The following is a 15,751-nucleotide window of genomic DNA, read 5'->3' as shown; positions in this document are numbered from 1 at the left end:
GCCATGACATAGGAGCAGAATCAGGCCATTCAGCCCATCGAGTCTGCTCTGCCATTCCATCATGGCTGATTTATTATAACTCTAAATCCCATTCTCCTGCTTTCTCCCTGTAACCTTTGATACACTTACTAATCAAGAGTCTATCAATCTTTGCCTTAAATATACCCAATGAATTGGCCTCCATGTCTGTCTGTGGCATTGAATTCCACAGATTCACCAATGTCTGATCAAAGAAATTCCTCCTTATCTCTGTTCTGAAGGGATATTCTTCTATTTTGATTTCCCCATTGTAGGAAACATCCTCTCCATATCTACTTTACCTTGGCCTTTCAATTTTGGATAGGTTTCATTGAAATCCCCCTCATTCTTTTAGACTCCAATGAGTACCAGAGCAATCAAACACTCCTCAGACATTAACCCTTTCATTCCCAGGACAATTCTCCTGAACCTCCCCTGGATCTTCTCCAATGTCGGCACGTCCTTTCTTAGGTAAGGGGAGCAAAACTGCTCACAGTTCTCCAAGTGAGGCCTCACCAGTACCCTTTAAAGCCTCAGTATTACATCCTTGTTTTTATATTCTAGTCCTCGAAATGAATGCTAACATTGCATTTGTCTTCCTCACCACCAACTCAACCTGCAAGTTAATCTTCAGGCAATCCCTTTGCACCCCTGATTTCTGAATTTGTTCCTTGTTTAGAATATAGTTTATGCCTTTATTTCTTCTACCAAAGTCCATGTCAATACACCTCTCTACACTGTACTCTATCTGCCACTTCTTTGCCTGTTCTCCTAGTCTGTCTTTGAACATTCAGGATCAAAACCAGTTGGAGCTCTGCCAGTGGTGTTACCGAGAGGCTCAGAATTAGTTACTGGGTCAACAGCATCAGCCTCAAAGTTTGTGACGAGTATTATACCGCTGGCTAGTTGCCCCAGTGCTGCACTGCTTGGTCAGGTTTTATACAGGCACTGTGTTTGTATAGGGTTATAGGGTTATTAGACATTGGGAATCTGTGAGTTCGCTTCAGCCAGGGTGATTTTGAAAAGAAGTATGGTTATAATAGTGAAAGAATGTTGATTGTCACAGCTAAAACACATGATCTTCATAAAGCTATAAAGTTCTTAGTTTTCTGTTTTGGTATTAATCTCAAAAATAAACTTCAGGATAAAAGCTCAGGAAAAATTGAATCCTACAGATTGACAGTACTGGCAGGAGCTTGTGTTTCGAATCAAAATGATGGTGACTAGAAATACTGACAAGAGTGCAGAGAAGATTTACAGAAGGTTGTTGTCACTCAAGGGCCTACGTTATAGGGAGAGGTTGGACAGGCTGGGACTTCATTCCTTGGAATGAAGGAGTCTGAAGGATGATCTAATAGAGATCTATAAAATCATGAGGGACATGGACAGAGTTTACTTAACGCTCCTTTTCCCATGCAAAAAGAATCAAAAACTAAAGGGCAATGGTTTAAAGTGAGAAGAAAAAGATATAAAGGAGACTTGAAGGGAAACTTCTTCATGCAGAGTGTAATGGATATATGAAATGAGCTGCCAAAGGAAGTGATTGAGGCAGAAACAATAATAACATCTGGACAGATACTACATTGATAGGTAGGCTTTAGTAGGACTTTAGCCAAACAGGGGCAAATGGGACGAGATTAGATAGGAAACTTGGTCGGCATGGATGAGCTGCTCCTGTTGGGCCAAAGGGCTTGTTTCTTTTGTACAACTCTATGACTAGCTGAGATGAGCGCAGGATATGGAAAGGTGTAGGGCGGTGTTGAACTGTTATCTATCGGTCAATAGAGGAGAAGATAGAGGAAAAGAATGCTGTGACTAATTGGTTTCTGACCAATTTGAAAGATGAACACACAGATAACAGAAAAATATAAATCCATTGTTCAATGTTTAGGGTGTGAACGATGGCACAGGATTGCCCTGAATGGTAAGGGAGTGTGAGAGATGGCAAAGAATTGCCATTAATGGTAAGGGGGTGTGAGAGATGGCAAAGAATTGCCATTAATGGTAAGAGGGTGTGAGAGATGGCAAAGAATTGCCATGAATGGTAAGGGGGTGTGAGAGATGGCGCAGGATTGCCGTGAATGGTAAGGGGGTGTGAGAGATGGCGCAGGATTGCCGTGAATGGTAAGGGGGTGTGAGAGATGGCACAAGATTGCTGTGAATGGTAAGGGGTTGTGAGAGATGGCACAAGATTGCTGTGAATGGTAAGGGGTTGTGAGAGATGGCACAAGGTTGCTGTGAATGGTAAGGGTGTGTGAGAGATGGCACAAGATTGTTGTGAATGGTAAGGGGGTGTGAGAGATGGCACAAGATTGCTGTGAATGGTAAGGGGGTGTGAGAGATGGCACAAGATTGCTGTGAATGGTAAGGGGGTGTGAGAGATGGCACAAGATTGCTGTGAATGGTAAGGGGGTGAGAGAGATGGCACAAGATTGTTGTGAATGGTAAGGGGGTGTGAGAGATGGCACAAGATTGTTGTGAATGGTAAGGGGGTGTGAGAGATGGCACAAGATTGTTGTGAATGGTAAGGGGGTGAGAGAGATGGAACTTCAAGGCAGAAACTGCAGAGGCAGACAGGGACAATGTAGAGTTTTCTTTTAGGCTCTGACAAGACCAAGAACAGGGCCAAGTGTATCACTCAGAGTGTAAGGAGCAAATTACAAAATGAGTGAATGTTATAGAACAATGCCAATAGAATGCCATGAGATAGATACTTGTGACGACCCACCCACAAGTTTTGAATGAATAGACTATGGGAATGTTCAGCCACCATCTGTGAGACTAATCTGGCACTGCAAACATGTCCTAGCAGTCCACACAAGTTAAGGGAGGATGGAGGTTTTGGAGGGAGAGGGCACTGCTGTACATGTTTTCAGTGGCATAAGCCGGACTTCAGCAGCGAGGGTTGGCTCATGGGCAACCGCCAGAGGTGGCATTTCATGCAGCAGAGCAACTTGCTGGTACAAGGGAACAGCAGAAGAATGTGATTCGTTTCGCTTCATTACCTGAGGCATTCTGTATCTGCAAAAAGAGCAAGCAGTCAGGTGCACTCATGCTGGACCTGCAGTGCATGCCTCTGCATTAAATCGCATTTGCCAGAGAGCCAGCAGTACATTTTAGCCCATTTGATATGCTGGTTATGTAACGTGCTGACATTGCTTGGTCTGGGCGCTAATGCCGCTTATATAAAGCATGGACACTTATTATATAATGACATGTTCTTCTGCTGACTATATAATGTGTCATTGTGGGATGTGATTGTTATGTACTAACACTAATTAGTTAAGAACTAGTGCCAATCACATGATGTGTTTGTAGTGGTAATATCAGTATAAAGTGCTGACACTGTTTCTCTGGAGTGCCAATGCGGTAACATAATGTGCCTCTGCTGGTATGGTAACACAGTGATGCTGATGAGTCTTACTGCTATTACAGATGCTGTCTTTATGTTGTGTAGTGCTGGTTATATAATGTGCTGGTGAGGTCTGATTCTCATTTAGAATCTTTGTTCCTGCTTTAATTTTATAACTTGTCACAATTAAACCTAAGTTATGATCACTGCACAAGCTGCTGTCCATTCAACTACCCAAAGTACTAATGTTATTTAATGTTGCCCCTTCAGCATCCCGTTTATTCACCTCTGTTGATGCTGCTTCGCTTGCTGAGTTCCATCCTCATTTGACGTGTGTTGTTCTAAATTTGCAGCATTTGCAGAATCTGTTGTGTTTAGTGTTCAAGTCTTACCTCTTTCCCACTCCTCTGCTCTCACCCTCCTTCTGGGCAGAACAAGAACAGAATAGCTCTGTCCTCACCTTAAATCCCACCAGCCTCCACATTCAAAACACCATCCTTTGTAGCTTCCTCCCGTTCCAACAGGATTTCTCCACTTGACACTCTTCTTTCAACATTGTGAATCTTGTTGTCGTGGTTTCAGAAGAACAACCTAGCCCACAACATCAGCAAGATGAACAATCCGGTGTTGATGTTAGGGAGCCGGGCTGAGGGTGTGTGTTTGTGGTGGGGCTGGAATATGAATGCTATCCTGTCCTCATCAGTGGAGTTGTTGTAGAGATGGTAAACTCCTCCAAGTTCCCAGACATCTGTATCTCCAGCAACTTTACCTGCTCCTTTTGCACTGATGCAGTGAACAGGAGCATCAGCTCATGCACTTCCTCAGGCATCTGAGAAGACTGGGCATGTTCCTGAGAATTCTCTTGAACTTCTATGGATGTGCTGTAGAAGGTGTTTTGATGGGCTGGATCTCAGTCTGCCATGACAGTTGCTCTGCTCTTGACCAGTGGAAACTGCAGAGAATAGTGTGTACCCACAACCCTCTCTGTGGAAAACCTGTCCCACATAATCTCTCCCCTCTCACCTTTAGTTTTAGACTCACCTACCCAGTGAAAAAAAAGTGACTGTTTACTCTATTAATGCTCTTTATTATTTTATAAACCTCAAAAAGGTCACTTTACTGTCTCCCCGCCCATCCATCTCTCCCTATAACTCAGCCTTTCCAACCCCAGCAACCTACTTGTGTATTTTGTCAGTACCTTCTCTAGCTTCACCACTTCTTTCCCATGGCTTGGGACCAGAACTACACATGATATTCCAAGTGCAGTCTTACTAAAGACTTGTACAGCTATAAATTGAAGTTCCAGGTCTTGTTGACACAAAAGAATCAGTAGCTGGACAAACTCAGTGGGCCAAGTAGCATCGGGCGCGGGGGGGGGGGGGGGGGGGGTTGGGGTGGGAAGCAATTGCTTGGAATTGGGTCAAAACCCCACATTAGATTGTTTGTTGTGCCAACTCTTTCTGAAAGAAATCTGCCATATTATGCTGGTTTATCTGTTATGAAACTCTTGTCTCATAGAGTCAGAGTCATGCAGCTTTTTGCCCAACTGGCCCATGCTGACCAGATTCCCATCTAATTTGTTTTTGGTGTATGTCCCTCTAAACCAGGGGTTGGCAACGTTTACCACTGAAAGAGCCAATATGGACCCATTTCCCACAGAAAAGAAAACACTGGGAGCCACAAAACCCGTTTGACATTTAAAATGAAATAACACTGCATACAATGGGTTTTTTTGCCTTTATGCTATGTATAAACAAACTATAATGTGTTGCATTTATGAAATTGATGAACTCCTGCAGAGAAAACGAAATTACATTTCTGCATGTAACAAAAACATTTTGAACTCCGAAAAAAAGACGTTGGGTTGAAGGTTACTCCATAGTTAGCCTACCTTGGATTGAAGAATTAAAAGAAAGCGCGCACTGGCGGGTGTCAGGCATTGGCAGTGGTGACGTATATTAATAGCGATAAAAAACACGTTGTAGCGGTGTGCTACACGCAGCGCTAAAATAAAGACTGCAGTCAAAGGTAACTTTATTCGAACTAAACAGCCTTGCTTTAAAGCCTCCCTCAACCCGTCCCCGTGGGCGCGGATGCTCCAAAAGACATGTAATCACAAACCCCCGTAGGCTATCTCCCTTAGCCGGAACGGTGGCTAATTGTGAGCCAGTTCGAATGTGCCAGGAAATGGGGTCTCCACAAAGTTTTTAGATTGTACAAGATCACCATAATCTTCAAATTTCGAATTACATTTCAAAAAACAACAAACCACAGGGAGCCGCATCACAGAGATGAAAGAGCCGCATGTGGCTCCGGAGCCGCAGGTTGCCGACCTCTGCTCTAAACCTTTCCTACCCATTTACACAAATGAGAAAATCAGCAGATGCTGGAAATCCAAGCAAAACACACACACACACTGGCTAGAGGAACTCAGCAAGGGTCAGGCAGCATCTGAGGAAAGGAGTACAGTCGGAGTTTCGTAAGGACTGGAGAAAAAAAAGATGAGGAGTCAGAGTAAAAATGTGAGGGGAGGGAAGGAAGGAAAAAAAGGTGATAGGTGAAACTGGAGGAGGGGTGGTGAAGTAAAGAGCTGGGAAGATGGCTGATGAAAGAGATACAGGGCTGGAGAAGGGGGAGTCTGATAGGAGAGGACAGAGGCCATGGAAGAAAGAATAGGGGGAGGAGAACCAGAGGGAGTTGATAGGCAGGTAAGGAGATAAGGTGATAGATGGAAATAGGAATGGGGAATGGCTAATGGAGGGGTGGGGGCTCTTCTATAATATACCCTAGGGCTCTACTGTTCACTGTGAAAGGCTTATTTTCCTTTGTTTTCCCAAAATGCAACAGTTTGCATTTACCCAAATTAAACTCCATTTGCCATTTCTTGGCCCAATTACCCAGCTGTCAAGATCCTTTGTAAATCATGATAACCATCTTCACTGACAATGACCCCACCTACTTTAGATTCATCCACAAACTTACCAGCCATGCCTTGTATATTTGTATCCAAATCCACTGCTATAGATGTCAAATAACAACAGGCCTCACACTGAGCCCTGGAGAACACTACTAGTCACGGGCCTCCGGTTCGAAAAACAACCTTACTTCACTTTCTAGTTCCTATCATCAAGCTAATTGTGTATCGATTTAATTAGCTCTCTGTGAATCGCATGCATTCCATAGCAGTCTATCATGCAGAACTTTATCAAAGACCTTATTGCAGTTCATATAGACCACATCTACCACCCTCTTCTAATTGACTTTTTTAGTTACTTCTTCAAAACCCTCTATCACGTTCATGAGACCTGATCTCCCATGCACAAAGCCATGGATCCTGTCTCTTAGGATCTCCTTCAGTAACTTACTGGAGAGGATTCTGAGAGCTACTGTTGTTAGGTTCACTGGCCTGAGTCACTGAGCAGTTCCTCATGACTCCCATATATCTACCAGTCAAAATTTAAGTTGGTATCCCTGAGCCTTGAACCAACCTATCTCCAAACTAAGTATGACACAATCTAGTAAATTTCTTCTAAAGCTTCCTTGCTTCAAAAACAGCCCTAGCCTCTCAATTTTAAAGTTGGGGCTGAAATGCCCCATCTCTGGAACCATTCCGTTAAATCTTTTCTTCTTTCACTTGAAGACCCTCATCTTCTTCCTCAAATGTTGTGACTAGAACTGGATGCAATGAGGCAAAGTAAAAAGGTCACTGAGTGGCAAACAGGGAGTTGAGAAAAGACAGGGAACAAACATAGAACACATTCTGAAGGTGTATGGATGGGAAAACTGTTGTAAGAGGAGATGAATAGGAAATCTACCCATAGTAACAGAGGAATGAATGAGGTACTTATAACTCCCTGGGTCGCCTCAGGCTCGCTCAGCTTGTTCTTGTCTAGGGGGAGCAGCCTTCGGCCCCGCCAGACTGGGTAATCAGCTGGTGTGGATGCTGTGTGATGTCCCTGCCTCGCCCAAAACCAGACAGTACACCATATGCGATTAAATGAGTACAATTTATAAAGGTTACTATAACTAAGTGATTAATAATGATACAGTATATATGAAGAGAAAATTAAAGAAAAGGCGCCAAACTTATCAAAGTCCAAACCACTTCGTGCACAACCGTTGGAGCTCAATTACTGAAGTCTTCTGGCCACCATTCGATCCCCTCCGAACTCCTCGACTCGCAGCTCAGGACCCTCCGAACTCCTCGACTCTCCAAACAGCTCAGGACCCTCCGAGTGGTCAACCAAGCACATCTAGCTTCATCCCCCACCTCCTCGGAGAATCTTCCGGCCTCGGACCCCCCTTTGGGGTCCGATCCTCGCCCAGCTTAGAGCATTGCATCCTCTCTCTCGACCCCCTCGAGCCGATCTGCCCAAAAGCCCGTCAACAAAAGCTTACAGACTCAGAAGAAAGAACATTAATCCCCATTTGGTTTACAAAGGAATACCATTCTCGTTATCAGTAAATTAGCATTCCTGCTAGTTAACAAAAGGAAACCCTTTCCCAACAGTAACAAAGAAAAAAAGAAACCCCCTTTACACACTGAATGAATATTTTACATCAAATCTTTCCCAAATAAGTAGTTGCTTTTAGAACCTCAGCTGTTATTGTGATTCAGGATGGGTTAAAATTGCTTGAAGTGTGTGCAGTACTAGAAAGGGCACTTGTCCTCCCTCAGGTCATAACAGAAGAAACGGGAGTTGATTGTGGACTTCAGGAAGGGGAAATCGGAAGAACACACACCAATTTTCATTGAGAGGCCAGCGGTGGATAGTGTAAAAAGCTTCAAGTTCCTGTCCAAGGCCATTGCCAATGGGATCAAGTCTGCTGTGGCTCGGGTAATCCACCTGAACTAAACCTGTGCTGTACTTGGCAGGAAGATTTCTTGCACCCTTGCGCTGCTCTGTGGTTCCCAAACATTTTTGGGTTACCGCCCCCTTGGCTCCAAGACCACATTTCCAGCACCTCCCTCTCCATTTCCAGCCATTACATAAAACTATAAAGAATTTTGATTTATGATGCACAGTGAAAGAGAATAGGAACTAAATATTCAAAGTAGTGACAAATAATTGGAAAAACTATAAAACCTATTTAAAGGTACAAATAAAATTATTTCTTTTCTTAATTACACTAAAACTATTTTCATCAACAATTTTAGAGTGTTCATTAGAAGTCCAGCCATTCACTACTTTGCTTTTTCACCTTTCAGTGAGATGGATGGGCTTGGTCCAGTGATACCAGCTTCTCAACATCAGACTGAATGTTACCAGAAGGCATCTCAGATCCCCATGTTCACTAATTTGTAGTCTGCTTCTTGCTTTGAAAGAAGTTAGGTGACTGCACTGAAACCATACTCCACTAAATATGATGTTGGAAAGGCAATAGAGAACATATTGGCTTTTTTCCATAGTGCAGTATAGTGTTCAGAGATATCTTTTAACAACCAAAAGTCTTGATAGGATTTTTTTGAACCTCATCTTCAGCTCAAAGTCATTTTGTAGAGAGATCAGTTCTTCCTCTGTTCTTCCTGGTAATTCCTCATTACAAGTGTTCGGGAATTGATTTATTACCCAATCTGGAATTTAGATCGAGAGAAGATTCTCTGAAATCTTTCTGACATGTCATTATGCAGCTCACCCAGGAGGACATAGTATACTTGAAGGTCATTATTTGATGTTCAACTCAGAGAGGCTTAGAGATTCAAAAAGGTCACCACAGCAAATGTTGTACTTAAAAAGGGTTAACTTGGACAGAAATGTAGAGACGACTGATTTGACTTTGATAAGAATGGGTTTCATTAAACTTAGTGAATAATTTTGATAAATATGCATTACTATGTAAATATTATTCAGTTGATTACAGGATGAAGTATTTGAATCTTCAAAGAATTTTTATCACAGTTGCAAAAAGCACATAAAAGCATCTCAGGCAGTTTATTTTTGAGAGCTATCTGACTACTGTGTGCATCAGCAAATGTACAAGTTGTTTATCATTCTCAATAAAAAGCTCTCAAAACAGTTGAGAATTGAGAGAATGGGATTTGATTTTCTTTAATGCTATGATAGCATTATTTAATGATTTATGCAGTTGATTACTTAGGTTTTTTTGTAACAAGATGCCTGTGAATTACACAGTAAATGGTAAATATGTTACGTACAGCTTTTCTCAAGAAAGTAATAATCCCATGGTGGCGTCCTGCCATTGATGGTGCCCCATCTGTTGCACAAGCAAGAATGTTGGTGAGTGGAATGTACTTCCCTTTGAAAAATTTCTCAGCATCCTGAAACATTGACTCCTCCTTCAAATCTACATATAGTCTTCTTGCAAATAACACCTTATGAAATACACTTTCATCTTTTATGAAGTGAACATAACCAGGAAGCAAAGATTTGTTGCTTGGCAAAGTTGACTCATCCAACTGCAGAACAAATTCTGTTGCCCTAAGTATGTTGCATAATGAGTCTTCCACATTTTTAGATATTTCATTTATTTGTTTTTGAATATAGTTATCGCTGAGTAGAATTGCTTTCATTATTTGATGCAGTGAGGTATGAAAAACCACACTCAGAACCTCCTTTACTGCTGGCAGAACCAGTTCTTTTCCAATTGTGTGGAGCTTTCCAGATTTAGCAATGAGCAATGAAATGCTGTGCAAAGCACACAAACCATCACTGTTTTGTTGTGAAATGCTGACTAACATTTTTTCCGTTTTTTCTGTTTCTGAATGTTTTTCATCAAGTGACTGAAAGTAAGCCAAGTTCTTGCTTGTTTTATCAGAGTGTATTCTCTGCAAATGTTCAAGGCACCTGGATAGTTTCATTGCCTCATATATATAAAAAACCTTTTTCACACACGGACACATTACTGCCCCCTTGCTACTGAATGCCCCCACCACCACCTTTATCTTTATTGCCCCCTTAGAAACTCCTGCGGCCTTAGTGGGATTTGATATGGCCCACTTTAGGAACCACTGACCTATGGGCAGAACAGGAGTGTGGATGCCTGCCTGACCAGCTTGCACCAGGAAAAAGCCTTCGACAGATATCATACATGAATGTGATGGACAAGCTCTCCAAAATGGGTTTTAGGGAGGGAATCAGGCATTGGATCTCTACATAGACATTTGTAATGGTGTCCTAATCAATGGGTGGGAAATTGATAGCTTCCCGATCAGTTCTGGAATCATGCAGGTTTGTCCACTCCCCTCTGTCTTGTTTGTGTGCTGAACCCTCTGCTGAAGGATGAGAGCAGAAGAGGGTGAAGCTGTCAGGCAGAAGTGAGACCCATGAGTAAATCTCCCTGTACGTGAATGATATCACCATCTTCTGCTTGGAACTGAGGTTGGTTTTCAAACTGATCAGCATCAGGGTCCAGCAGTTAACTCTGGTGTAGCCATGCTCTTTATAAATGGCCTGACCAATCCAGTATTCCCTTCGCTATCAGGTCAGATACCTGGAGGTGCTGGGGGTCTGGGGAACCGATCCAGTATTGTGGATACCAAGTACAGTACATGCCATGGTTCTATCTGTCCCCTGTATGGTGAGGGATGGGTCTGGTCTGGTCTCATTACCATGCAACGTCCCAGACACTGCACTACCTATTTATCCTTCATGGAAAAGTTCCTCCAAGCAGTGATCAGCATCTAGTTCTCTGCAGACACTGCAGGAGAGGGACTTGACGAGTACAGTGGGGTGGTTTCCTGAGCAGACGATCTGGCAGAATGACTCATCACCAGATTTCACTAACAGGCAACAAGATCTTGCTTGTCTGTCAGTGAGAGCAGCTCTCCCAGTCTGATTCTCCTTGCACGCCTGGGTTTGCAAAAGAGGGTGTGGAGAAAGATATGAGGGACTTTATGTCATGGTTCATTCGGAGCAGTAGGGTGACAGAGGACTCTCTGATTTATGGGCTGTTCACATGAAGTGAAATATCATCAGCTCTGTGAAAGACACCCTTCAGTCTGCCCAGAATTCGTTGGTATGCCAGCATAGTGAGATGCCTATTGAGGAATGCTGGTGGCTGGCAAATCCCAGGCCACAGGAGTCCATGCTGAGGGATGCACTGAAGCTTGGTGCAGCCAGAAGAATGGTTCGCTCAGTGGGGGAGGTCCAGAGTATAGGGTTCTTCCACTACTAGACATAGAGGGACTGTGTCAGGCGAGGAAGGCCTCAATTATTGTAGTAGTGTACCACTCCAGGGAGCCACATGAGTGGCAACAGTACTATTGGTTTTAAAACTGCAATTGAACACTAATTAACACCTTATTTATAAATATAAGAATGAAAAAGCATTACATAATTTATTATTGTAAATATTTTTATTACAAATAATGTTTATTTTGGTTAAAACATAGCTTGCAGTTTCTGGGTGTCAACATCTCAGAGGATCTATCCTGGACCCAACACTTTGACGTTATCACAAAGAAGGCATGCCAGCGGTTCTACTCCATTAGGAGTTTGAGGAGATTTGGTATGTCACCAAAGACTCTTTCATACTTCTATAAAATTATGACTGGTTGTACCACACCCTGGTACAGAGGCTACAATGCATGAAGCTCTGAGGGTTGTAGACTCAGCCAGTAACAACACGGACAAAACATTCCCCACCATCAACAATATTTTCAACAAGGTCGTGTCCCTCATTAAAGACCCTCATCATCTGGGACCTGCCCTCTTTTCATTTCTACCTTCTGAAGACTCACATTTAGTGATTTAGGAACAGCTTCCTTCCTTCCACCATCAGGTTTCTGCATGCTTCCTGAGCCCGTGCACACTACCTCACTATTCCCCTTTCCGCAATATTTAATTGTTCGTGAATCCATGAACACCATCTAGTCATTCCTTTTTATGGCATTATTTACTTTGTAATTGAAGGTAGTTTTTATGTTCTGGCACTGTACTGCTGCCAAAGACAACATCCTCACGTCATATAAGTCAGTGATAATAAACCTGATTCCGAGGAGTAAGGGTAGTCATTCTGCCTTTCAAGCCCCCTTCCTCATTCAGCAAGATCTTTACCTCAGATATAAGTTTCCTATGCTTTCCTTATATCCCTTGATTCCATTAATCTCCAGAAATTTACTGATCTGTTTTAAACACAGTCAGTAACTGAGCCTCCACAGGGGAGAGAATTCCAAAGATTCACCATCCTTTGACGATAATTCTCTTCATTTTGGTCATAAGCAGTCCTCTCCAGATTAGACTGCGTGTACAAAGCTGATGAAAGGTCATCAACTAGAAATGTTAACTCGGTTTCTTCCTCCACTGACAATATCTGCCCTGCTGAAGGATTTTATTTAAAATTGCCAGCATCTGTAGTACTTCAGTATTTAGCAGCTGTTAATCAGGGAGGGAGAGAGAGAAACAGTCAGAGGAATGCTTTGGCATCTGAAACTCCATCAAGTTGTGGAGAAATTAAGAAGGTAATTGGTGATGAAAACTTGACAAAAAGAAGGCTAATAATATGGTGATCCTGTGGAGTGACAGGCTGTGGTTTAGAACATTACAGGCATTAATATTTTAGCACAAGGCTGATAACGTGGTTGCAACTCACAGATAACAGTTGGAGATCCATGGAACATCATAAAACAAAGATCAGCAATTAGCTGAGCCAAGTAACATGAAGTTACCACAGCACTGAGGGAGTACAAAGTGGAGGCTTTCTGACATAGTTTTTTGGATGTTATCAGAATCAAGTGATATGAGGTTAATGCAGGAGAGTGGAGCAAAACATCAGCCGTGATCTGAGAGAATGGCAAACCAGGAAGAACTCGTGTTTCTTTTTTGTAATTCTCCTGTTATTTTTGGTGTGAAACTAAGCTAATGGTCCAGAGAATGAACTCAGTGGATTACTGTTACCCGCGTATGTGATCCCAAGGCTGGTGGATTGTTGTGAAAATTGGTTTAAGTAGCTTGTAAATCTGTGTGTAGATACAGATGTGAGTATTTAATTTTGGTTGTATGTTCTAATTTGTATGCAGAGGATACTGTGTGGAGTTTATATTGTTGTTAATGGCTGTTGTGGTTTCTCTAGTGGCCATCAAATCTCTAAATTAAAGTTAAATACAGAATCTTTGTAAATATGTGCTCAAATATTTATTTCAATGTGTTTATTTTTGTGTGTATACCTTTTCCAATATATGCATTTGTCCACAAAAAGGACAGGATAAATCCAACCTGAAAATGCTGAAACACTCAAAGATCAAACAGAACGTGTAGAATGAGAAACAAGAATTAACTTTTCAGGTAGCCACATTAACTTAGCTCCTCTCTCCACAGAACTGTGCAGCGCATTATGTGTTTCCAACATTTTCTGTTTTATTTCAGACTTCCAACGTCTACAGTTTTTAAAATTTTTAGGATATATTCTAGCTGGTTAATTATTGCCCATTATTCTGAAACATCAGTAAAGTGAAAGAAGGTATCCTCGACCATGCTTTCAAGTAGCACTTTCTCACCAATCCCTGCTCTGTGAAGCTCATTCTGAGCTTTATCAGGATCATTCAGCTCTAGATCTCCCTACAGTCTTGACCCAAACATGGACAAAAGACCTGATAAAAGAAAGCCTGCCCTTGACCTCTATTTGATCAACTGTGGTATATAGGAATCCTGGTAAAACATAAGTCAGCTCCCCTGATTCATAGTTTTGGGAAGCCAATCATCTAAATTACAGGGGTTTCTTGGGCAGTCATCTTCAGCTGTTCCATCAAAGGCCTGCCTTCAGAAGTGGGGATGTTCACAACTGATTCCATGTTTAATTCCATTTGCAATACAACAAATGAAGCAGCCCAAGTCTGCTTGCGGCAAGACTTCACAACATTCAGGCATAAGCTGATAAACAGCAAACATTTGTGGGATATACCGCAGGTGCCAGGTATTGACTATCTCTAACAGAGAGAGTCTAGAGTCCAGATCTTCAATGGAATTACTTCTACCAAGTTCCCCACATCACTATCGTAGGTCACCATGAACAAGAACTTAACTGGACCAAAGTCACAGTCGAGTGTATATGCACAAGTATATGTGTGCACAGTTGCAATGACAAGCTTACTTGCAGCAGCACCTCAGGCTGATAGCGTCATATACATAAGTAGCATTCACAAGAAAAACAAATTAAACAAGAAACACAATTAGAACACAAAAGTCAATTTTTTGCAAAGTGGTCCAGGTGCTCATTCTATAGTACTGCTGAACTGTGGTGATAACGCAGCCATGCAAATATTAGCTGCAAGAACAGATTAGAAGCACACGAGAGGCTGCTGAAAGAGTCTTAGTGAAGGGTCTCAACCTGAAAAACCAATTGTGCATTTCCCCAACTGGCTGAGTTCCTGCAGTAAATGACTCACAGACTGAAGCCCAAAGCATTCTGTCATCTACAAGCCAAGCTGGAATTGTGACAGTATACAGTCTGCCTGCTGCTCCCACAACTCTGCACGTGGTCATGTGTGCATAGTCACTGAGCCTGCTGGTCATCCCACTGGAAATGGAGCATGAGGATTGTAATCCTGATCCAGTGTCTTGACCCGAAATGTTGACTATCCCTTTGTCTCAATCCCATGAGTTCTTCCAGCAGTTTGCTTTAGTCTCCAGATTTGAGCGTATGCTGACTCCTGTGTCTGGCGATTCAGCACAGTTACAGGCGCCTCCGGCCCAATGAACCTACGCAGCTCAGTTACACCCATGTGACATATAGGCATCCGTTAGTCTCGTGAGACCATGGATGGTTTCCAGGGCGCAGGCCTGGGCAGGGGTGTATGGGAGACCGGCAGTTGCCCAAGCTGCAAGCCTTCTGCTCTCCACGCCACCGATGTTGTCCAAAGGAAGGGCACTAGGACCCAAGCAGTTTGGCACCAGTGTCGTCGCAGAGCGATGTGTTGTTAGGTGCCTTGCTCAACACGCTGCCTCAGCTGAGATCACTAGACCGATGCCTTAACCACTAGGCCACGCACCAACACTACCCATGTGACAATTAACCTTACTAACGAGCGCGTCTTTGGAATGTGGGAGGAACGTGGAGCTCCTGAAGCAAGCCCACGTGGTCACAGGGAGAACATAAAAACTCCTTACAGACAGTGGTGGGAGTTGAATAAGGGTAATAGCATTGCACTAACCGCTATGGTACCACACTGCCTTACATTAAAAATACTTTTAAATCTTGCTTTTTGCTGTGTTTCAGATAATTGCATTTGATGAATTGCGTACAGATCTCAGGAGCCCTGTAGACCAGTGCAATCCACTCCATGCAGTGAGTACAGCACAGACTGTATATGTCACAGTATAGATGGTTCATTTCCTTATGTGTACTATATTCATGCTTGGAGTCATTCCAAGCATGAGAAATGAAGAGAGTACCAAATGAGATTTGTTCTTGAAGCAAATTTAA

The 15,751-nt window shown here is 42.7% G+C and overlaps 1 protein-coding gene across 1 annotated transcript in view; it reads left to right on the top strand.

Moving 5' to 3' along the window:
- The window catches only part of cnih3 (cornichon family AMPA receptor auxiliary protein 3), a 61,649-nt gene that overhangs the window by 20,220 nt on the left and 25,678 nt on the right, over window positions 1-15,751 (top strand). Inside the window, exon 2 of the mRNA XM_059982563.1 lies at window positions 15,545-15,613. Within this exon, the coding sequence (XP_059838546.1) occupies window positions 15,545-15,613 (69 nt within the window). The remainder of the gene's footprint in view (window positions 1-15,544; window positions 15,614-15,751) is intronic.

This window comes from Hypanus sabinus, chromosome 10 (assembly GCF_030144855.1).
Source record: "Hypanus sabinus isolate sHypSab1 chromosome 10, sHypSab1.hap1, whole genome shotgun sequence".
NCBI classification, from domain to species: domain Eukaryota; kingdom Metazoa; phylum Chordata; class Chondrichthyes; order Myliobatiformes; family Dasyatidae; genus Hypanus; species Hypanus sabinus.
This window is presented reverse-complemented; position numbering and strand designations above follow the sequence as displayed.